Source organism: Danio aesculapii, chromosome 19 (genome assembly GCF_903798145.1).
Source record: "Danio aesculapii chromosome 19, fDanAes4.1, whole genome shotgun sequence".
Taxonomy (NCBI): Eukaryota; Metazoa; Chordata; class Actinopteri; order Cypriniformes; family Danionidae; genus Danio; species Danio aesculapii.
In genome coordinates, this window is record NC_079453.1 from 41,817,321 (window position 1) to 41,840,517 (window position 23,197).

At 35.8% G+C, this 23,197-nt stretch overlaps 1 protein-coding gene across 1 annotated transcript in view; it reads left to right on the forward strand.

Moving 5' to 3' along the window:
- LOC130246321 (zinc finger MYM-type protein 4-like) overlaps positions 1 to 17,554 on the forward strand; it is a 46,379-nt gene extending 28,825 nt beyond the window's left edge. The window contains 18 exon segments of the mRNA XM_056479199.1: positions 62 to 286; positions 880 to 1,030; positions 1,135 to 1,310; positions 2,294 to 2,462; positions 2,861 to 2,989; positions 5,136 to 5,167; positions 5,302 to 5,401; positions 5,508 to 5,617; positions 7,878 to 8,049; positions 8,130 to 8,393; positions 9,947 to 10,040; positions 10,169 to 10,299; positions 11,603 to 11,754; positions 11,845 to 11,959; positions 14,792 to 14,935; positions 14,938 to 15,027; positions 15,099 to 15,222; positions 16,929 to 17,554. Of these exon segments, the coding sequence (XP_056335174.1) occupies positions 62 to 286; positions 880 to 1,030; positions 1,135 to 1,310; positions 2,294 to 2,462; positions 2,861 to 2,989; positions 5,136 to 5,167; positions 5,302 to 5,401; positions 5,508 to 5,617; positions 7,878 to 8,049; positions 8,130 to 8,393; positions 9,947 to 10,040; positions 10,169 to 10,299; positions 11,603 to 11,754; positions 11,845 to 11,959; positions 14,792 to 14,935; positions 14,938 to 15,027; positions 15,099 to 15,222; positions 16,929 to 17,148 (2,598 nt within the window). The 3' untranslated portion in view covers positions 17,149 to 17,554.
- Positions 17,555 to 23,197: the final 5,643 nt, after the last annotated feature.

A 23,197-nucleotide genomic window follows, 5' to 3' on the forward strand; every position in this document is an offset into this window, starting at 1 on the left:
ACCAATCTTTTCTACATAAGTGATGGTATTAATATGTTGATCTTTGTTTTGCTTGCTTCAGGAGTCCTTGAATAATAACAAAGCTAACACACAGGTGAACACCGTGACCTCTACAAGCAGCAACACAACTACAGCAAAAGCTGCTCCCACCAAACCTGCTTCATCAGACTCCAGCTCATCAGCCAAGACTAGCACCCCTAGTGGTCAAGGCCAAAGCGTCACTAAAATCCCCTGCTGTCAATGTCTGAATGCCTTCTTCCACAAGCCAGAACTGATGGAGTATAAGGTACTCCTGGTTCACTTTATTATGCTGATCATTATTTTATCAAATTTTTATTATTATTATTATTATTATATATATATATATATATATATATATATATATATATATATATATATATATATATATATTTATTTATTATTATTTTTTTTTTTATTGTACTTGTTTGAGTTAGGGCTGCATGATACTGGAAAAATGTGCAAACGTTGAATTGTGATAACAATATTTTCATAGAAAAGGCTGTTTTGTTAGCTATGTTTTAAAAGAATTTATTTAATGATGTTAAAAAAACAGGTTAAAGATATTTTACAGATTTAATTCATTGTAATTCAGACTAAAAAGTTTTTTAAAACACTGTCGTTAAGTGTGGAGGGGGTATTTGAATTGATGCATGTCATTTATATTGTTATTTCAATTTGTAGTATGGCCTCATCGGTTTAAGATAAACATCCAATGCATAAAATAAATGTAATTCATCACTTGTCTGTGATGCGTATATTGAATATACTATTGTCATGCTAACAATCATTTTTGTCATATATTGTGAAGCTCTAGTTTGATTGCAGGTTTGCATAATTTTTTTTTAATTTTATTTCCAGAGGAAAATGTATGCATTCTGCGGTAACGATTGCATCGATGAGTTCAGAAAGGTCAACCGTGTGGTGGCTCGCTGTGAAAACTGCAACCTCAATAAAAGAGTCAAAGTCGTGAGAAGGATAAACAGAGTTGACCGTTCCTTCTGCGATGAGAGTGAGCATGCATATAATTATCATCGTCTTATTTTATCATTTGGTAATCTGTCATGCAAGATTTGTTACCACAAGTTTGAAGATGTGCTTTTCCTTTCTGTCTAGAATGCAGGTCACTCTTCGAGCAAAACCTGGTGAAGCGTTGGGGGACGAAACACTGTAGCAACTGTTTCCACTGTAACAGCACTTCTAAGACTGTAGTGACAGAAGTCTTTAATGGCAAGCAGGAGGAGTTCTGTGGGAGCGATTGCTTGTCACAACATAATTTACTGATCCGTCAGGTAATGTTTTAAATGTATTAAACCAGCTAAACCAACAAGTACAAAACCAGCCAACATACAAAATATTGAATATATTAAAAAGTTGTATAACAAAAAACTTAAAAGTACTCTCACTGCATAACAAAATATTAAATTAGGTAGTTGATATTTACATGATTGACTAAACCCAACAACTAAACTTACAACTCCAAATCATAATGTGGTGGGACAGTATGGAAAACAGAATTAATAAAAGATCCATCCCAGATGCATCCGAACCCAGAGAAGCTGACGGTGCTTCTGGACACTGTTAACATATGGCTTCCTTTTGGCACAGTACAGTTTGAACTGTTATTTGTAGATATAACTATGTATATTGATACTTGACAAAGGTTTGCTTAAGTATTCCTGAGCCCATGTGGTGATGATAGATATATAAGGATTCTTGATGCAGTGCAGCCTGAGGGGTTGGAGATCACCGTAGTTCAGCTAGCCCTAAATTGCTCCTGTCCCAACCTTTTTGGAATGATTTATCGGTCTGAATGACAGGAAAGGATGTACATTTACAACGCAAATGAATTCAACAAGACAAACCATGAAATATTTTGTGTTCGTATTGTCTCCAATGAAATACAAGTCAAAGTAAATTTGTAAATCACTGCTGTTTTTCATACTGTGCCATCTTTTTCTGATTTGGGGGTTGTAGTTAATTTCAGTTAATTCCAATAATATGAATCTAGTTGTTTTTGTTTTGGCTTATTTAGGCAATTTAGTTGTCATTATTTGTTTTGTTTTTTTTTAGCAATATTAATATATATTTTAGTTATTCAATTAACTACACATTTATTGGTAGTTTAGTTGTATCACTGCCTATTTATTTGAAGAAATGTGAGCTATTTCTGCTCTCTTTTTGTAAGCATCATTGTGCTGCAACCTTACACTTTATGCAACAGATGTGGCTTCTGAAATTAACAGTAAATGTTCCTGTTGCACAATTTTGACAGGAAATAAAGTGCTCAATGTGCAGGCAGATCAAGAAGATGAACGAGTCTGTGAAATGGCTGGGAGAGATGAAGCACTTCTGCAGCCTGCGGTGCCTGATGTTTTTCTGCAGTCTGCAGGGCATCACTGGAGCCGTCATCAAGGCAACAAGCAAATCTCTGACCACACAGTGTATGTCCACATGCAGATCATTGGCTTGATCGCTCTGCTTTTATCTAATCTACTTTTGTTCATTACATAAAGTCAAAATTATTTGCCCTCCTGTGAATTTCTTTTTTCAATATTTCCCAAAAGATGTTTAACAGGAAGTTTTTCGCAGTATTTCCTATAATGTTTTTTTTCTTCTGGAGAAAGTCTTATTTGTTATTTCGGCTAGAATGAAAGCACTTTTTTAAAATTTGTTTTTAAATTGTTTTAAGGTCAATATTATTAGCCCCCTTAAGCAATATTTTTCTTTCGTATGTCTACAGAACAAATCACTGTTATACAATAACTAATAATTCAGGAGGGCTTCAACTGTATATACGTTGACTGGCTAAAAGTCAAAGAGTCCCATGTTCTCTTTACAGGTGCAAAGCCAATGTCATCTGCAGTCCAGCAAAACACTAAAGAGGCCACGCCGGTCATTGCCAGTGTCGTTTCACTTTCAGGAGCATCCAGCAAACAGCCAGGCGTTTCAGGAAACACAAACACGAAAGGTGATAAGAAATATTAGTATTGAAATGAAACACTTTTACATAACATATGATTAAAGAACTAGTAAACAAGAAGGTTTTGTACACTGAAGTCTGAAATTTTCATATGTGTTTTTTTTTTTGTTTGTTTGTTTTATATTCAAATCCGAAAAATTGGTCATGCGCACAAAATTGCACACCGAATTCAATTTGTATTAATGTTTACCTCACCAACCTTACTTTACACAGGGTTCCCACTCTTCTTGAAAATACTTGAACTTCAGACATGTGAATTTAAGGCCTTAAAAGTACTTAAAAACAAACAGGTGCTTGAATATTAAATCTGATATTAATGGGCACCTTTGGTGAAACTCATCTTTTGTAAGCTATTTGTACAGAGTTTGTGTGTAGGTATAATGTGTCCACAGTCGTATTGGGGTGAAACAATGACATAAAAGTCTCTTTTTTATTTATTTATTTTTTTCTGTCTTTAAAATAGGATCCAAATTCCTCCCCTTTTGAGGCCCACCGCACCATGAAATAGGAGTGTGGTTTCCCTGCCCACTGAATTGATTGATAGCCATGTACTAACATGTTTCTGTTGTAACTTGTATAATCATATCAACAAGACAGGACTTGCGCAAAGCAACTGGGATTAAAAGATCTGTTCAGCTCACTGTGATCATCAATCAACATAAAATGTGAACAAGAATGAGTTTTACAAGTTTTAAAACGTTTTTAAAACGGTGCATGTTTGCAATAAATACAGCAAAATCGATGTAATTCATCACCACAGCCGCAAAGTGTCTGTACAATTCTAAAAGAAGACGCTTCAATCCCGGTTTGTGGACGTTAAATCAGGTTTATTTTGTACATTTTTAACATAACGTCCATACATCGGTGGATATTAATGTATATCCTGTCACATGTAATCCAGTAATGTACACACGTGTTTGTGTGTGTGTTTGTATGCGTGGAACGACATTGTGTGTGACTCATCATTGCAGAAAGGCTTGAATAAACTCCACAATAAATCAAATAATCATTGGGAAAGTTCTTACTGTAGTATTTCCCACAAATGTTAAGTGAGAGCTGCTTCCTTCATGTCTGTCACTGTGCTGTTTCTCTGACACAGCCGGAGATTGAGGCACACTCTGACAGGCACGTGGGAACGGTGAGCGGTAGGAGAATAGGATTAAAGGCACAGGCAACAAAAACAGCTACATTGTGTTCAACACAGAAAATTACAAACTTCTGAAAGGTCGAATAAATAATCTGATGGGTGTTTTGAGCTGAAACTTTACAGACACGTTCTGGAGACACAAAAGACTTTTCTTAATTCTTGAAAAGTGGTCAAATTAGTGTCCTTTAAATTTGCTTATTGGTTTTTGTTTTTAACAATTGCAATGTGCTGCTGTCGAAAACTGAATAAAAAGCAATGAGAAATTCTTAATTTACAAATCTTGCTTAAAATCTTGTACATGAACTATGACAGATAATGCACATTTCATAAATATTTATCACCAGTGTTGAATTCAACAAATTTTATTGAAGTACTTTGACATTTTTTTGGAAAATGACACATTCGAAACATCATCACTCTGACGTTTTAATGAAAATATTAAGTGTAAGGGAATTGTGAAGACTTTCATGGTGCTACATATGCTGGCGGTGTGAATTACAAAGGTACTTGACTTGAAATAATTGGTGCTTTAAAAGTCCTTGAATTTGCTGTTTAAAAGAGTGGGAACCCTGTTTATAATCTTTCGCAAACTATTTAATTTGAAATTGGTATCTAACATCCTGGTTTCCAAGCTGTTCTGCAATTGCCTGACACAATCGGTCTTTGCTTAGCAAAGGTTTTGTGTTGCGAGATCAAGTGGATTAATTTCTGTGGTGACATTTTGGATTTTACCTTTCACTTGTATGGCGGCCCTGAATTATCAAAACACCCCTCAAAATGGCTTTTTGGATGCAAAAAATTGGGGGGAAAAAACAAACCTGATGATAGATAAAAGTATTAGAGGCAGTGTGTCAGTGTGATTATCACAACGCAAGGTCGAATAAATTTTTTAACGTGTGAATTTTAGATTCAGTGTACTGTAAACTTAAGATGTGTTGCTTTGTTTTGTTGCTCAAATCATTTACTTACAACTATTTGTTTCCTCAGGCTCTGTTCAAGCAGATGTGACCGTAAAACATGTGAGTTTATCAGCAAAAAAACTGTCTCGGAGTAACACAATATTAGTTGAAAACAAAATCAGATTCTCAAAGTGCTTGTTAGGATCAGTCCGATTAGATGTGAATTTAACATTTGCTCCTTTTTCTGCTATCAGAAACGTGATCTGAGATCCCAGATCCTAAAGAACAAATCCCCAAGCAAAAACAAATCCACAACCTGTAAACCCCACACCGCTGATGCTGGGATACAGATAGGTACTGGCTACTTCATGCAAATTTACCCTGTTTTTCTGCATTCTTTATTAATAAAGAATATATTTTCAAATCTGATGCTATGTATCTGAACTCTTGTGTCTTGCAGATGAGACACCGAAAGTGATAGTGCTGCCTGTTCCGGTGCCAGTCTATGTGCCGGTTCCCATGAATCTCTACTCTCAATATGTTCCAAAGTCTGTTGGGATGCCCCTTCCGGTACATCTACACCTTTCTCATCATCACTTTTACAAGTTCAAATAGTTTTGTTTATAGTGAGCATGTCAAATATTTTTAAGTGATCCTTTCCTACTTTCTACACTTTTACCTTGTTTTAGGTGGAATCACACAGATTTCAGATCTGAAATTGTGAGGCACACAACACTGCCTTTTTGGTTGACTTTAGAAAAGAGCAGTGTGCCGTATTTAAAAAAAAAATTATTATATGGGTGTGTAGGCGCTCAACACAAATGATTCTTGTAGTTATTTTCATTTATGTATTTTTTTTGTTCAACTTAAGGCATTCAGAGCTCCCAAGCAGCACACAAAACCTCTCGCTGCTAAAAAATAATAGTGTTCTGTGTTATCCAGACTCTAGTGTGTAATGTTACAAAGGAAGTCATTTATTTTTTTCCCCAGTTTTATTTTCAAATATATGTAAAACAAAGCATATTGCACAACATTAACAAATATTTTGTTTTTATTGTTTACCAAAAGCAAATAGGAAAAAATCTCTATCAAAGAGATTTAAAAATAAATTAATAATAATAAAAATGCATGCAACTAAGAAGTGAAAGGTAGATACACTAGAAAAGCTCCTCAGATTTTTTCCAGAAGTCCTTGGTGATCCTCTGACACTGAACAGAGGTTATTCAGGGCTGCAGTAGGAAATAAGTTCATTGATCCAATGTTGATGCAGAGTGAGAAGATTTTTAGCTCATTAAAATATTTTTTTCCACAAAGGAAGTAACTTTTGATACGAGTTTATAAGAATAATGACAAGATTTTACATGCATGTAGTTGTTTTGTATGTTAATGCCAGAGTAACTGAGGCACAGCTGTAAAGTCTCCGCCCCTTTTCAAAAAGAGATGAAGCTCATTTGCATGCTTGCTCTCAAACGGGCATTTGCAGCATGCTATTTGAGCAATATTACACAAGTAGCAGTGCAATATGGCTGTATATTGGCACTGGTGGGAGGTGTGCATATCGCACTGGTATGAGTGTGATTATTGCGTTTATGCAACAGTTCAATGGCATAATCGTCTATATAAAAAAGAAAATCAAACACAGAGTCTAAAAATCCTTTTGTATGAGGAACTACTTTTTTCCACCATTGCTTCACATCTGCAGCTAACGTCAGGACAGCAGAATCTGTTGCTACTTCACAAACGTCACTTGAGCTAGTATTTGAATGATTATCTAGCGTAATGTCTAAAGCAGACATTTCTGAAGGGCTGCAGCCCTGCACAGTTTAGTTCCAGCCCTGCTTCAACACACTTACCTGTATAGGTTTCAAACAAGACTGAAAGACTTAATTAGTTTGATCAGCTGTGTTTAATTAGGGTTGGAACTAAACTGTGCAGGGCTGCGGCCCTCCAGGAATTGAGTTTGACATACCTGGTCTAAAGTGATGACAAAACAGGTGATTTTGCTCACATTTTAAGATTATAAGGCTTGAACGGCATGAAATGCCATCAGTCTACAGAGATTTCCCAGTATTTCTGTGTTGCAATCGGGATATCACAAAAATTAATCCAGAGAAAAGCAAAGCAAACACTTCCAGAAACGCAACAATTACTACAGTATAAATGCAGCACTACAACATACAAAAAAGAGAGATCTACTTAGAATGTCACTTACCTGTTTTATAATAATTTGATCAGCTGTAGTTTGAAATGTACAACTGATCTCTGTGATCTCTGTCACCATCTTGTGGCAGAATGTCAACCGTCTTCGCTCTGCTCAGTATGACAGGCTGATGGATGCCGATGCGCTGTATCTCAGAAATTTTAAATAATTAAAATAGGCACTGTCTTTATAAATAAACTGCATAGTTGCAATCTAACAACTACATTCTCACCTGAAAAAAACTCAAAGTGCATTATGTTGTCCAACAGCTGCAATATTTGTTAAACTGTAGTGGCTTTATTGATCTCCTGTCACTCTAGGTTGGCTGAGTAATACACAATCGTAAGAAGGCTGTACGAGTGCTATTATTATGGGAATATTGCATGGCTATCAGCCAATTAAATTCGAGAACCAGACAGAACTGTTGTATAAAATAAATTACCTGTGGGGTATCAGTAGTTGACACATTTTTTTGGACACCTGTGACATTAAATTGTGTACAAAAAAAAACAACATAATGGTAATGCATGTTAAAGTGAATTAAGGCTACAGTCTTCGTTTAAGATTTAAACACTGAATGTCATTTTTCAGTCCATGATGATGTAAATGTCCCTTTAATTCTCTCCACAGGTACCAGTACCCTTGTTCTTCCCCACGACTCTGGACAGCGCCGAACACATTGTACAGACCATTCAGGAAATCAAAGAGAAGATCCCTGATGATCCTCTGGAGGCCGACCTCATCATGATGGCGGAGATGGTGGCGGAGGATGCAGAGAAGGAGAAACACATCAGCTCCTGTGGTAAATGAAGAAAGCATTGATGGTTTTAGTGTGTGGGCTCAATCAGCTATATCTCTAAAAAGTCCTATTTTGCTTCTTAGATCAGACTGATAACATTATGGAGGATCTCGATTTGCAAGATCTTTCCAGTAATCTGAGCTGGGAGGAGGATCCTGTGTCTCCTGCTCAAATTTTGGATCAAACCCCAGAGCCTGAGCCACCACCACCACCTCCTGCTCCTGCTTCTACTCCTACTCCTACTTTAGCTCCTGCTCCTGCGCCATCATCCAGATCTGCCACAATGACACTTGTCTCCACCAAAGCAGGGGAGCCACTGATGGACTTGGAGGCAGATTTCCCAATTGGTAAAATTTCTGTTGAAGAGTTAATAAGAGTTAACAAACACTAGGGATGAACCGATACTATTTACGAACCCATATGAGTACTAGTATTTTCATTTGTGTACTCACTGATACAGAGTACTGATTCCAATACTTCTTAGATTTGGTTGCAATGAAAGTGCAATTAATTTTTAAGGAGGTATTATGTTTTGCTTGTAGCAAGAATGAACACCCAAATCACTAACAGAAGGCTATTCCAAGCCAAATATATACACACATTGTTGATAACCCTGTAAATTGATAGACCGATTAAGCATGGACGTTTAAACGGACAAGTTATTCTTACACTGACATGTCCACAACTTCACACATTACATAATCAAGTGTGTGCAGTTTATGTTACCTTATGGAGTCCCTCTCTTGACATTGCATATTGGGGACATGTAACCGATCAAATTGGCGACCTTCCGACTGGGAGTCGGTTGCTCTAATAAGCAGGCTAAAGGCCATGGCCTCTAGCGTCTGTCGCTAGAGCACCTTTTAGAAGTCAGAGGAGTGAGGTTTACCTGCACAGCACTTCACTAGCTGGCCTCCGTTACACTCACTCCCATCTGGGTCACGGCACCAATGTAACCCCGCCGGTCCTGCACCACCCAACCTGCTCAGAGCTGGGATCAAACCGGCAACCTTTCACATAGGAGTCGGTTGCTTTATCAAGGAGGCTAAAGATTATGGCGTCTGTCATTAGAGCAACTTTAGAAGTGAGAGAAGTGAGGTTTACCTGCGCAGCACTTCAATAGCTGGCCTCCATTACAGACGCATAATTTTATGCGTGGTTCTTCGTTATATTCACGAGTTCTGCTGTTAATCCACGGGTCAGGTAATCAAAAAGTAGGCTACATGATGTTTAAATATGGGTGGGTCGCGGGGAGGATAAGATCAAAAGTTGGTTATGTAAACTTTGACTACTTTCTCTAAAATATTAAGATGTTTTAAGTGATTTTTATCTTGACATGCTGCCACAAATACACATACTCTCATTTTAAAAATCGCGCAACCATCATCTCGCAATGTTTCTGAGTTTTCTCACTCTTTGAACGAGTTTGTCCTTCCAAGGTAATCTGGGAATATTTTCAGTGCTGCGAATAGGGGATTGAAACTGACAGGCGAAATACATTTTTTTTGTCATTAACAGTGAAAACAGTTTAATAAAGACTTCTCTGAAACAATAATTCACTTTATATTTATACTATTATTTGATTTCACAAACCAGTTTGAGTTTTGGCTCTGAAGCATATAGTGGACTGGTTTGAACACTTCACCTCTATTGAACTTGTTTATTTTGTAGATAACTGACCAACTAAACATACATTAAAATAAAGATACAAATAATACCAAACGAAATTAGTGTAAATGAAGTGTATTGTGGTATCGGCATTTCATGTACGATACAAGTACAAGTATTTAACCAAGTATTGATCCGATACTGGTATCGGTGCATCCCTAACAAACGCAATCAAAGCTGTTTATGATCCTCCATTTAACTTGATGTATATTTGGTTTCTTTCACATTTCAGAGACCATTGCGCTTCTCCGAGAGCAAATGGAAAATGATTCTGGAAAACGGAGATCTTGCAAGAAAGTACCTGATGGCTTATCTCAGAAGAAACGGTAAAATAACTAAAGCAGCATTATTTCTAACCGCCATCTAAACACTCACACTTTTAAAGGCAATCTGATTTGATCCTGACATTATTCACGTCATCATAAAATGCTGAAAAGTCTGTTGTTTGCATGTAGGGTCGTAAGTGTGCATCCGTTCCTTCAAACATCCTCTCCAAACTTCAACACGAGTACGGCGTCAAGGCCTGGAGGGACTGGGTGCGCTGGAGAAACGCCCAACCCAACATGGATGCTCCCAAATTTGGCTGTAAGTCTTGTTTTGCTTTTTATCCAGCATTTCATTTCTCAAATAATATCTGTAATGTACTATATTTGATTCTGGAGCATCTTGACAAATGTAAATGAACCAGTGAAAGAAAGTTGGTTTAGTCAGTATACTTGTGGAACATTGTACCATTTAATAACAAGTTCAGACTACACGATGTCAGCCTGAGTTTTTATTTATTTACTTTTATTTATATATATATGTGTGTGTGTGTGTGTGTGTGTGTGTGTGTTATATTAGAGTTTAGGTTTTTTTTTTGCCAAAATTATCTTCTTCAAAAAGCTTCACTTTTTTTTTTCTCTCACTTCGAAGAAATATTTGTCTTATGGAGAGATAAAAGATATGTCCAAATTTATTATTATTATTTATACAAGATAGATAAATACATTTTAAAAACTGAACATAAGAAAAACTCCAAATAAATTTATTTTTTCTTATAACCACTTCAAGTAAAAGAGCTTGAAGTAAATATTTTTCACCCTATCATACCAAAATAATATGCAAGTAGAATGAAAACAAATAACATGTGACAGAAGTCGTCCTTTTTACTTCGAGGAACAAGTTGAAAACAATATCAGTGTAAAAAAAAGTAAATCCTCTTTATCACTATTTATGACAATTACTTGTACACAGAATAAATTCAGCAGTTTAGATTGTTGAGGTTTAGTTGTCTGTATGCAAATTAAGTAATGTATCATTTGCATGTTGAAACATTTCAGAAAACTTGTAATTCAGTTTTTTGTTTGTTTGCTTTTCCCCCAGACTGTTTCGTTATAATTAATTAGCTGGAAAAGTTGTGATTTTTATTAGTTTGTTCATGTGGACTTTATTGGTTTAAAAAAATAAAAAATAAATAAATAAAAAAATAATAATAATAATAAAGTCCACATGAAGCGAAAACGGCGCCTTTTTTTTTCCGTACTGTGACACAGTTCTTATTGAAATCGAATATGAAATGACAACAGTGGCATGGCTTGTTTTTCTGCTGCAAGCTGATTGGATGTAGTAAAGTAGGTATTTCATTCAGAAAGAGGGTTTGGGGAGAGTTATTACAACCTAACAGACATCTCCTCGCCATTTCTGTTTGTTGCCAAAACTGACTGTTGGAGGGGTGTGTTTAGTGTGTTAGCCACGCCCAATACCTCAATCACTTAATCTAATTATGTAACTGAAAACAAACAGGAAGTGCATTTTCAGATTTTAATTTTAGATTGCAAGGGCAAACTATTTTTTTTCTTAATGACAGGCACAGATTACTTAAAAACGCTATTTTTATCTCCTACAGCGCGCAGTATGACACTAAAGGAGGACGTGTTGAAGTGTTGCACGGCAGAATTAAGCTACGGTCTCTGTAAGTTCATTACTGATGTCCGCCGACCCAATGGAGAGAAATACAGTCCTGACAGCATCTATTACCTCTGCTTGGGCATCCAGCAGGTAAACCCAGAAGAAAAGGCACAAACTAAACACAATCGGTCCGTGCTGTGTGGTTTGATTTGATTTAGTTCTCGTCATTCATGCTTGCAGTACCTGTTTGAGAACAATAGGATGGAGAACATTTTCTCAGACGTTTTCTACACTAAATTCTGCTGCGAAATGAGCAACGTACTCAAGGGGTGGAAACCAACTATTCTGCCTAGTGGTGAGTAGTTTTTGATCATGACCTGTTTACACCTGGTAATGAAAGGACGGTTCTCACAAAAACTTAATTTTAGTCACTGCTTGCTCTCGTATGGCTTCAAACATTTCTGAGTTGCTTTTTTTCTGTTGAATACAAAAGAAGATATTTTGAAGAATGATGACAACTTGTAACAATTAATTTTCAAAGTAGAAGAAAAGCACTAGAAATTATTGGCTACCAGGATACAGCATTAAAGCATTTTTAATAACATTAACTGTCAAAGAGAATTTAATTGCAGAAAAGAGTAGACTACTGCACTAATTAGACATGAGAATTTTTAATTCTGAGATTAATCGCATCCAAATTAAGTTTATTTTGACAGCAAAATAGGTATATTTATGTGTACATACAAATACACACATGTATGTATACATTTGACAAAATGTTTATTTATGTTTAGATATAAAGTGTATATATATCTCTCAGTGGTCCCCAACCATTTTGACTGCAGACGGTCAACGCTGGACGATTTTTCCTGGGGGGGGGTGGTGTTTCGTAGGTTGCTAGCTAGGTGACCTTCAACCATTTTCTCAGAGGATGACAAGCTGACAAAACATTGCTGTAACTCTGATACAAGTTTTATGGAGAAAATTACAAAGCACTGCAGTGTTTCAGTCTTCTGTGTTTGTTTGAAATAATTACGTTACCGAAATATGTATATTCAATACAAGTTCAAGCTGATCGGTCAGTTCCTTGTAACGTGGACTCGCGGTGCGCTCCCGGCGTTATTCAACTAGGTGCGTCTGGAAGGCATAAGTGTGTCACACCACTCACCTCCATTGGAAATAGCGAACTTGAGCGAACTCTAGAAAAGGGATATGCAAAGTGATCTCCATCAGTTGATCTTCTTCTTGTACAGACATGCTGGATTCACCTGATTTGTTGACAAATGGGTTGTGGATCTATTCCTTAGCAGTTCGTGGGTCCTTCACTGGGCCTTTTGCCCTTCGCAAAGAAAATTTCCGAAGATGGTTGGTTTCTTTACTCATTTTGCTGCTTGTGGGTTAAATTTGGGCACTCGAGTGACCGAGATGTAAGCAAGAGAATACGGTCATTTTTTTTAAATAATTTTTTTTTCTAAATAAAAGATTGTTTAGACTCAAAATGGAAATAATAAATGATTTCTGGTGCGGCCCGGTACCCCTTGACTTTCGTGCCGGTTCGCAGCCCGGGTGGTTGAGGACCACTAATATATATAATATGATATAATATAATATGATACAAATTTATATATACATTGTTATATTTCAGAAAGAGCTTTAGAAAGAGCTTTATTGCCAGGTATGTTCACACATACGAGGAATTTGTTTTCGTGACAGAGCTTCTACAGCTTAATTATGTAACAGAATAGTTTTGTATAGTTCTGTTTCGATCACATTGTACATAATAAATATATTACATACACGCTTTTACACTTTTAATATACACTCTTATTTTGGATGCGATTTAATCTTTGCCCAGCACTAATTTTTTTTTATTGTTTAAAAGTGTCATTTAAAAAATATTAATATTTGAAAAAGAAAATGTCATATAAGACTAAGTTAAGATGATTTTTAAAACTTTCCTTCAGAAAAAACATTTTTTGAATAGAGAGACAACATAAGCAGACCTATTTAAATCAAAATTATATACAATGTTCCTACAAGGTCACATACACAAAGCAAAAATATTTACCCTTTCCCACTCATACATAGAAAAGAAGTGTGGGCTGTCCGTTTGTATCGAAATATCCTTGTTCCTGATAATTACATCTTGGATGAAAACAAAACCTTGTCACTTTCAAAATAGCCTATCAAACAGCCCCAAGAGTGATAAAACTTACAAGCTTTAACCTTTGCATAAAAATAATTATAATTCTTCTTATGGTTTTGTCTTGAGAACAGTCTTAGTTAAAATTTATAAGAACATTCTAAGAGGATTTTTTTGGTGAGGGAAGGGTCAATTTAAAAAAACAGCAAGGAAATAATCAAGTCTGCATAAACTGAAAGTTGCTGAGACCTTTATTTCAGTATGTTGATGTGCTTTAAAATTAATTTTAGGTAGGGGGTCGGGGCTTTCCTTTTGTACATTTTTCCTAGCAAAACTAACGGTAAGAGGAGCAGGTTAACGGGAAAAACTGGCATCAAGACATGTATGGGCATTTTAAGATCGCTATGAAGCGTTGGCGTGTTTATTGGCTACTTATTTTCTCAATGTAAATTTCACTTAATGTCCGGATCAAGATCCCTTTGAGGGGAAAAATACAACCAAAAGCAGCGTATGTGGCATTGTGGGAGCATTTGTATGACTACTTTTGGGCTTTTAATGGGAATTGATTAAGTCATCTTACGTCAAATTAAGTCATCAAAAAGGTGCCATGGTCCAAAACAAACTGGAATAAATGTGGATTTTTTTTTTTATTAAGTAAATGTCAGGATTTTTTATATATTTCTCAAAGAGGCACCAGTACTATAATATTAAGGAGTACATGTCTTGGTTCTCTTTAAAGATATTGTAGCTGAAGCCATCAAACTAACGTCAACAGGAAAGCACCACCACTCCTGAAAGTAAATGGTCTGACTGATTGAAGATGCAAAACAAAATTCAGCGGATTAATTCCTCACCTAAAGAAACTAGCATAATAAACATTGTACATTTTGATTTCATGTAGACTTTATGAAGGAATTTCTTAAAATAGTCCACTAGTCTGTCCTGAGGTCACTAAAAATGCATGTTTATGAAACAGAGCCTCATAAATGAGTTGCTTGTTTGGCTGTCACTCTGCAAACATCAGCGTTTATTTATTTTTTCCAGGTTATGTTCACTCTCGTGTGGAAGAGGAGTATCTGTGGAACTGTAAGCAGCTCGGGGCCTTTTCACCCGGCGTTCTGCTTAACACTTTAATCTATTTCTTCACAAAGTACTTCAACTACAGGACCGTGGAGCAGCACCGTCTCCTTCCGCTCACGTCAAACGTTACACTCGTGGGCCAGCCAATAGTAAAGTGTCCTTTCTGCGTTTCTACCCACCAAAAGAAGACACAAGTGATGGTCAGTAATCAGTCATACTTTAATAAGCTGTTGTTAATTATGTAACAGCTAATCATTTTTCTTAATAATAGATGGCGTCCCTGTAAAGAAAAGAAAGAAGGACGATGAAAGGCAAAGGGTGCTGAAGATAGGGCAGAATTCAGATAATCCTCTCCATTGTCCCGTCAGGCTTTACGAATTTTATCTCTCCAAATGGTATGTTGGAAGCTTTTTTTTTTAAATGATTCTTGGTTGTCATCACTGTAATTAATTGGTTGTTGTTTGTGTCATTAAATGACTTCTCCTTTGACAAAACTAAAGTAAGGGATTGTTATTAATTTATTGGTCATTTAATTATAGTAATTTACAGTATACTTGCCTTAAATACTGAAAATAAATGTAATCATTCTGTAATCCTTCAGAATTTAATACTGATGAGTACTGTGAGCTTAATCCATTTGAGTAAACAAAGCAATTTGAGCACAGTAAATCCCAATAAACGAAAAGAACTCAAACAAACTGACTACTGTAAAACCTAATAAGTTAAGGCAACTCAGACCATTTGAGGAAACCGATTACTACAAACCATTTGAGTTAAAATACTAATCTATATGGCTAATATATACTAATCTAATACTGACTTTTTTTTGGATGTGATTAATTGTTTGACTCTGCTAGTTTTGACTTTTACTGTTTTTTTTTGTGTGCAGTATTTCTGTTTAAGTTTTTACTTTTATCTGAAACTAACTGGAACTAAAAGGCCTCATTTGGCACCAAAGCAAGTTTATTTAAATAGCACATTTCATGCACAATGGTAATTCAAAGTGCTTTACATAAACAGAAATAAAAGAAACTAGTTTAAGAAAATAAAAGTGATTAAAACAGATAAAAACAAATGTGTTTAAAAACAGATTTTAATAGAATGAAAAAGAAAAGAAAGACAATAATGTGATCTGTCGGACGTAGCACAGTGCTCATTCAGTAAAGGCACAGCTAAACAGATGTGTTTTCAGTCTTGATTTGAATGTGCCTAATGTTGGAGCACATCTGATCATTTCTGGAAGCTGATTCCAGCAGCGAGGGGCCACAGGAGCTGAAGGGCGATTCACCCTGCTTTGAAAGAACTCTTGGAATTTCTACTTTACTTGATCCTAATGATCTGAGGGATCTGTTAGGTTTGCATTCAGTGAGAATATCTGTATTGTATTCAGGTCCTAGGCCATTTAGTAATTTATAGACAATAATACTAAAATCTATTCTGCATGTAACTGGGAGCCAGTGTAAAGACCTGAGGACATGTGTGATGTGCTCTGATTGTCTGGTTCTGGTCAGAATCCTGGCAGCAGAGTTCTGTATGTGCTGCAGCTGTCTTTTTGGGAAGGCCAGTGAGGAGGCCGTTACAGTAATCCACTCTGCTGCTGATAAAAGCATGAACAAGTTTCTTTAAGTCCTCCCTTTAAACAAAGCATCTAATTCTTGCAATGTTTTGAGATGATAGTATGCTGATTTAGTTACTGCTCATATCTGACTCCAGAGTCACACCAAGATTCTTGACCTTATTTTTTTTTTTCGACCCTTAGAGCCAACGTACCCATTCACCTTGAGAACCTCATCTCTGTTCCCAAACGCAATCACTTCAGTTTTCTCTTTAATCGTGGCATTTAAAAAGTATTAAAAATGTCATCTCTGTTGTCTGTGCATTTAGATGGATGGATGGATGGATGGATAGATAGATGATGGTTAAGCAGTATTGAGTCTAATTACATCAATTTGGGTAAATACATTTTCAGCAATTAGTCAGATCATTTTAAAACTATTTTAATAATGTCATTAGTTATTCATTTCTGTTTTGACTGAACTTACCTAACGTTGTCATCAAACTGTTATATTTGTTTATTTATGTATAATTTTTATTCCTGCAGCTCGCCAGGCATTAGGCATCACGCGACCAAGTTTTACCTTAGCCCCGAGCGCTCCTGTGTTCCCAGCAGCCCTACGTGGTTCTCCATCAGTGCTCTGAGCGACGAGGCTCTGGACAGCATGTTATCCCGCCTCCTCACAGTCAGAGAGCTTCATATGGAGACAGAGCAAACAACCGCTGACACCGATTCAGACAGCGACTCTGACTACAATCAGTTTTAAGACCACAAAACAGAGCACGTCCTCTGAAGTTGTTCTGGAAAGCAAGCGGTTTGTTATTGTGTCCGTTGTCGTTCATTCTGTTATATATTACTGGCTCTAGATACCAATATGTCTTGTTCCCCGACATCTTTCATTTTTTCAAAGTTTCTCCCGGATGTCCAGGATGCTTGAACTCCTCCAGTAGTGGAAGCTGATCACTCATTAAACACCAGTGGGATTATTGTAAGTCACCACATTATGTATTCTATCGATACATTAAAGACATTGGCAGCATCATTCCAAAAAAACACTATTTTGACATTTGCTGTTCTTCATCGCAAACCATGTTAGTATGTATTGAATGAATGTTCCTGAAATTATGGATGTTTTTGTTTTTTTATGGATGATAAAAACACTACGAAACTAATTCAAGCCTTCAATCTTTATTTTTCTGAAATTATTGTTTGTTTTATGGATAAAAACACTACGAAACTAATTTAAGCCTTCAATCTTTATTTTCTGAAATTATTGATATCATTGTTTGTTTTATGGAGAGAAAAAAAACACTAAGAAACTAATTCAAGTCTTCAATCTTTAATATTCCAGAAATTATGGATGTTGTTGTTTCGGGATGCTATGATCAATCGGCTGGAGATCGGTATCGGACGATAATCACATTTGATGACTCGATTGTTACTCGCTCATCTGGCCGATCTCATGAACGGACCGCAAATGTTTATTTATGCATTTATAAGCAGAGGAAGATGTACGTGCGCACTTGGGTTAAACACCGCAGCTACTGCATGTATTTAGGCCTTTTTACATAAAATATTGTCAAAAACACAGAACTCTCAATTCCTTTAAGTTCACTAAACCCTGCCTGGAAATATTAAATGAATTAAAAAAAACTTTAAAATTATATTTTTTAACATAAATATTTAATCATATAACTTCTTGTAATTTAATCATTGCAATAAACAGTAGTTTATAAGCCTATTTCCTTTTAGTAAGTAAAGTATTTATAGGTGTGCATTTTAACTTCTCATGCATCAAACATGCCCGTGTGCCAACTTTCTCTTGATTGAGACGCTGAATTCTTCTTTCATCATTTGCAATGTTTCCAAATTGCATTGTTAGTAAATTTTCTTACTATTATGTTCTGTTATATTCTGACCATGACATGTTCACACCTAAGTGTAGTTTCACAAACTAATTTCGAGAGGAGCACGTGATATGATTGAGCATGACTGGTTTCTTATCCGTAATCAGCAATAATCCAATCAGACTGATCCCAATTTACATTAAATAGTCTGATTTTAGCCTACTGCCTCATCTTTGTTTTGGAAGAAGCCCTCCTTCCACCCCATCTCCTCCTTTTTCTCCCTTTTATAAGGGGAGCTCTGGAGACCTACCTAATCTCGGACCCCCTTTAAATGCTTATAGACCAGGTGGGAGCCTTGGGCTCAATTATCTCCGAGCTTGGGTTCTCTCCTGGGACAGCATGCCAAACCTGCTATTAATACCAAGCACAAGTGTGAACTCTTGATTTTACTTACTTTGAAGACACTACTAACTATGTTTATGGAGAGCAGTAATCTAGTTATTTGCCTTAATCTGAATAAGACAAGAAGGTTTTTACATGAAGTGCTTTTTAAATGTTACGTCACCACACTGTCCACTTTTCCTGCACAGTTTCATGTCATTTTGAGTGTTTCATAATTTTTCAACTTTAACTGCAGTTTGCCTAAAAGGTTGAAAACCCCTAGCCTATAGGATGACCCATTGTTGTCCAATAACTTATCTAACATCATTGTGGATACGTACCACTGTATTCATTTCTGGAGAGTGCGAATTATGTAGCCAGAGGTACGTATGGCTGCATTTCCTCTTTAAAAGCAAACGCTAAGGGGCGGTATGATGCCTCAGACGGATTCTGTTCTTTTCGTGCTACCAGCTGACCGCTTACCTCTGTGTGGACAGCTTTTCCGCTGTCACCAGTTTGCCCAGTTGCTCGTCACATACGTCAAAAGACTTAAGACTCAGAGAGGAGTTGACCAGAACAACAGGGTTCGAGTCCGGCGAAAAACAGTTGCAGAAAGCAGGTAAAACAAAAGGCAAAAAATAAAATAAGCAAGTAAATAACAGGATGAGAATGTGGTAAGATCTGAAAACGTGGTAAAAATCAGGCTGAGACGAGGGCTTTTTTCTGGATGCTTTTGAAAACACTATTGGTTGGGTTTAGGAAAGGCGGTGGGCTCTGGCCAATTGGTGCTTTTGAGAACACAATCAGTTGGCTTTAGGGAATAGTGTGGATGGGGGGGATCAGTCAGTCAGTCAGTCGACAGCGACCTCTGGCTGATCGATCGGAGCGTCCTTATTGGCTTTGTCTTCATTAAAACACAGATTTCTTTACAATTTAAACGGCATCTTTGGATATCTTTTCTTCTGGAGATACTGTTGTCCTAAAAACTAAAAAAATAAAAATAAAACCGTACACATACCTTAGGAACGGTATAACAGAAAATGTTGACGGCTTTATAACCTTGACTTTTCGAAACCGCGGTATAACTTCAAAACTGTTATCGTCCCATACTTTCTACTAGTTTATTAAGTTAATAGATGAGTTTCTGAACAAGTAGGGGTTTACAGAACAGAGATGGTAGTGATATTATAGCTGTCAAGTGGATGGAGCATACGATTGGTGTAAGATTTTCAGGACAAGACATCTTGTATAGGGATAGAAAAGATTACACTGAAAACTCTATTGATGGCTCGGAGTATAAATGTGTATTATTGGCATGCTTAAAGGGACAGTTTACCCAAAACTGAATATTCTGTCATAATTTACTCAGCTTTACTTGGTCCAAAGTTTCTTTTTTTCTGTTGGACACAAAGGAAACTATTTTGAAGAAAGCTGAAAACCTGTAACTATTAACTCCCATAGTAATTATATTTACCTGCTATGAATGTCAATCATTACAAGTTTTCAGCTTGCTTCAAAATATAATTTTTCAGTGTTCGACAGACGAATCTCAAAGGTTTGTAACCTCTTGAGGGTGAGTAAATGGTGAGTTATTTTTCTGTTGAGCTGTCCCTTTAAAGGAATAGTAGTTCACCTAAAAATTTAAATTGCCCCATAATTTACTCACTCATCTTCAGTGTATATGACCCATACACAGGTTAACATGTCTTATAAAGCAAATTGATTTGTTTTTGTAACCACATTGTTTCTAAATTTCAAACTATAAACTCAACCCACTGACTTCTAGTGGCTGCCGAATGTAGAATCTAGAATCTAGACAACTTCATGACTGACTTCTTGATGTTTGACGCATGATGTAAAAATGCATTCCTAAAGAAGACAACGGGTACAACGTTTTCAAATGAGTCACTCAATGAACAAAAGGGCTTGTTTAAAAAAATGCAGACATTATTAACATGGTCAATACCACCTCTGTGGTGTTTGTTTGTGCAGTGGAGAATGGCATTGCACAGGTAAGAAGATTAGATAAAAGTTGTGATAGAATTTGCTAACAAATTCTTGAACTGCACTGACCAGTGTTATTTACTTTTTGTCTATTTTTATTATTTACACATTATTATTATTATTATTATTATTGCTATTGTGTATTATTCATGCAAAAGATCGCAAATTATGAATGTATATGGAAATATTTGCAAGAAATTAAAAAGAAAGGGTTTAATAGGGTGTATGCAGAAGCACTTTTCAGGCACCTGTGTCAAACAAGACAAAATCGCTGACATTTTTTGCTATTTCTGCGCAGAATATTGCAAAAATCTGTGAATTTATGCGGAATGATTTTGGGTGTATCGTAATTTAAAAACTTAATATATGAAATAATAAGTCATAAAGTTTTTTTACTTGTATTTAATGTTTACAATGCAAATCCTATTAGATATGTTTATAAACGAAGCAAGTCTCATCTAATATCTACCATATATCTACTAAAAGAAACTGTATTGTAAGTAAATCATATGAACGTTTTCAAATTAGTCAATAATATTACAAAAATTAATTTAAAAACTGAATAAATATAAATTTACACACAACTAAATAAATGCACTCAATTGGCTGAAAATCTGCGGATTTCTTTGTGTGCAGATTTCGCGTGGGCCTGATTATAAGCAATGCTCTCTGTTCCTGGTCTCTACCTACAGCAAGATATTTTGGCTTTCATTATTTGATTATTTCTTGGGTTAAAGCTTGGAAGTTGACATAAGTTTTACATGAATAACATAAGTGTCTTACAAAATACTTCAAATTTCTCCTGCTAAACATGTTTTGCAAAGATTCAAACTTAATATTTCATATATGTGTGAATTTTGTGGTCAAGAAAATATATTTTTTTAATCTTTTTTTTCATTGTATTTAAGAATATTTTGGAAAGATCTGAAATTCTTTATTAACAAGAAAATGGAGTAAAAGATAGAAATTTGTTTATTTGATGTATTGTTTTTATTCTGATCATAAGAAATTAAATTGTAATGCATAATTTAATGTGTTTATTGTTAGGAAAATACCATATACATAAGAATAAGTGGGCTCAATGTAAACCAAACTTTCCACATTTTATGAATGACTTCAAATAATATGTAAATCTGTTAGAACAACCTCAAAACAAAAAACACTTGAAAACATGCAATGCTCTGAAAACATTTAATTTAATGTGTATATTATTATTATTATTATATTATTATTATTATTATTATTATATTATTATTATATTTTAGAAACTATTTAAATATGTAATACCTCTTGTTCTTGTGGCATTGAAAAAAAACCCGTTTAACTGGATCGAGAAGAGCTCTCCTGATCAGTGGGTGGCGGGATTGCGTTCATCGTTTAAAAAAAATCCAACAGAAGAAGTTAGCGAGGGAGGGCTGGACAACAACAAAGCAAATCCCCCCCGAATAACTGTTTTAGCTATTCACACATATTTATTGGTTACAATACGGCGTTTTATCCCGGTGTGTATCTCCGCAATGCTCCCTTAAAGATTACGTGCGAGGGTTTGAGCTTGGATATTTGCCTGTAGAATTTAACACGTTCCCTGTTAACGTTAATAATCCCGAGCTGCTGAGGCTATGGCTGATCGCGATTTGCTGAGATGTTAATATAAATAAGAAAAGATATATTAAACGCTTGATGTGCAGTGGATAATTCAGCTTCGAGTATTATAAGCAAAATCAGGGACAGCCAATATAACAGTCTGCTGTTTGTAAGCCTGCGGGGATGTTTCAGCCGAAGCAGGTAACTTGTTATTCAAGTATAATGTAAGTTTATCGCTCGTTTAATTCAAATTAGAATAAAACCTGTTAATTATAACCTTAATTAACTCTTCTACGTGCAGTTTAAAGCAATTAAAAGTATTATTTTAGTACATTAGTGATCCTTTAGTCGTTTGGTAATATTATAAAATCACTTTCTTTAGACGAACACTACACTTTAAGAAAATAAATATAATAGGCTGATTTGACGACATCTATAGAGTTAAACAGTCGAGTTTTGCCATTTTTAAATCCATTCAGCCGATCTCCAGGTCTTACAGTATCACTTTAGCTTAGCTTAGCATAAATTATTGGATCGGGTTAGACCATTACCATCTCACTCAAACGTTTTGATATTTTTCCTTTTTAAAGCTCAAATCTCCGTGTACTAAGACAAATGTTTAATTAAAAGTTACTATTTTCTAGGCTTATATGGCTAGGAACTATACTCTCATTTCGGCATAGTAATCAAGGAACTTTGCTGCATTACCATGGCTACAGCAGGCGCAATTATTACACAGCACCTGAAAAAACTCCCCAGCTAGCTTTGAATGTGACCTGCACTAAGTTTGTGTAGAGTTAAAGCCGACAAATTGGTTATTGGCTGATTATACCAGTGTAGCCATGGTTATGTGCGCAGTAAAGGGCTGTGATAATAAGTCGAAGGTGTACTCCACCATCATGTTTCATAGAATCCCAACGAAAAACGACATGCTAAAATATCAATGGCTGGCTACTCTGAACATAGATCTCAAAACACCGTTAGAAACGATCAAGAAAT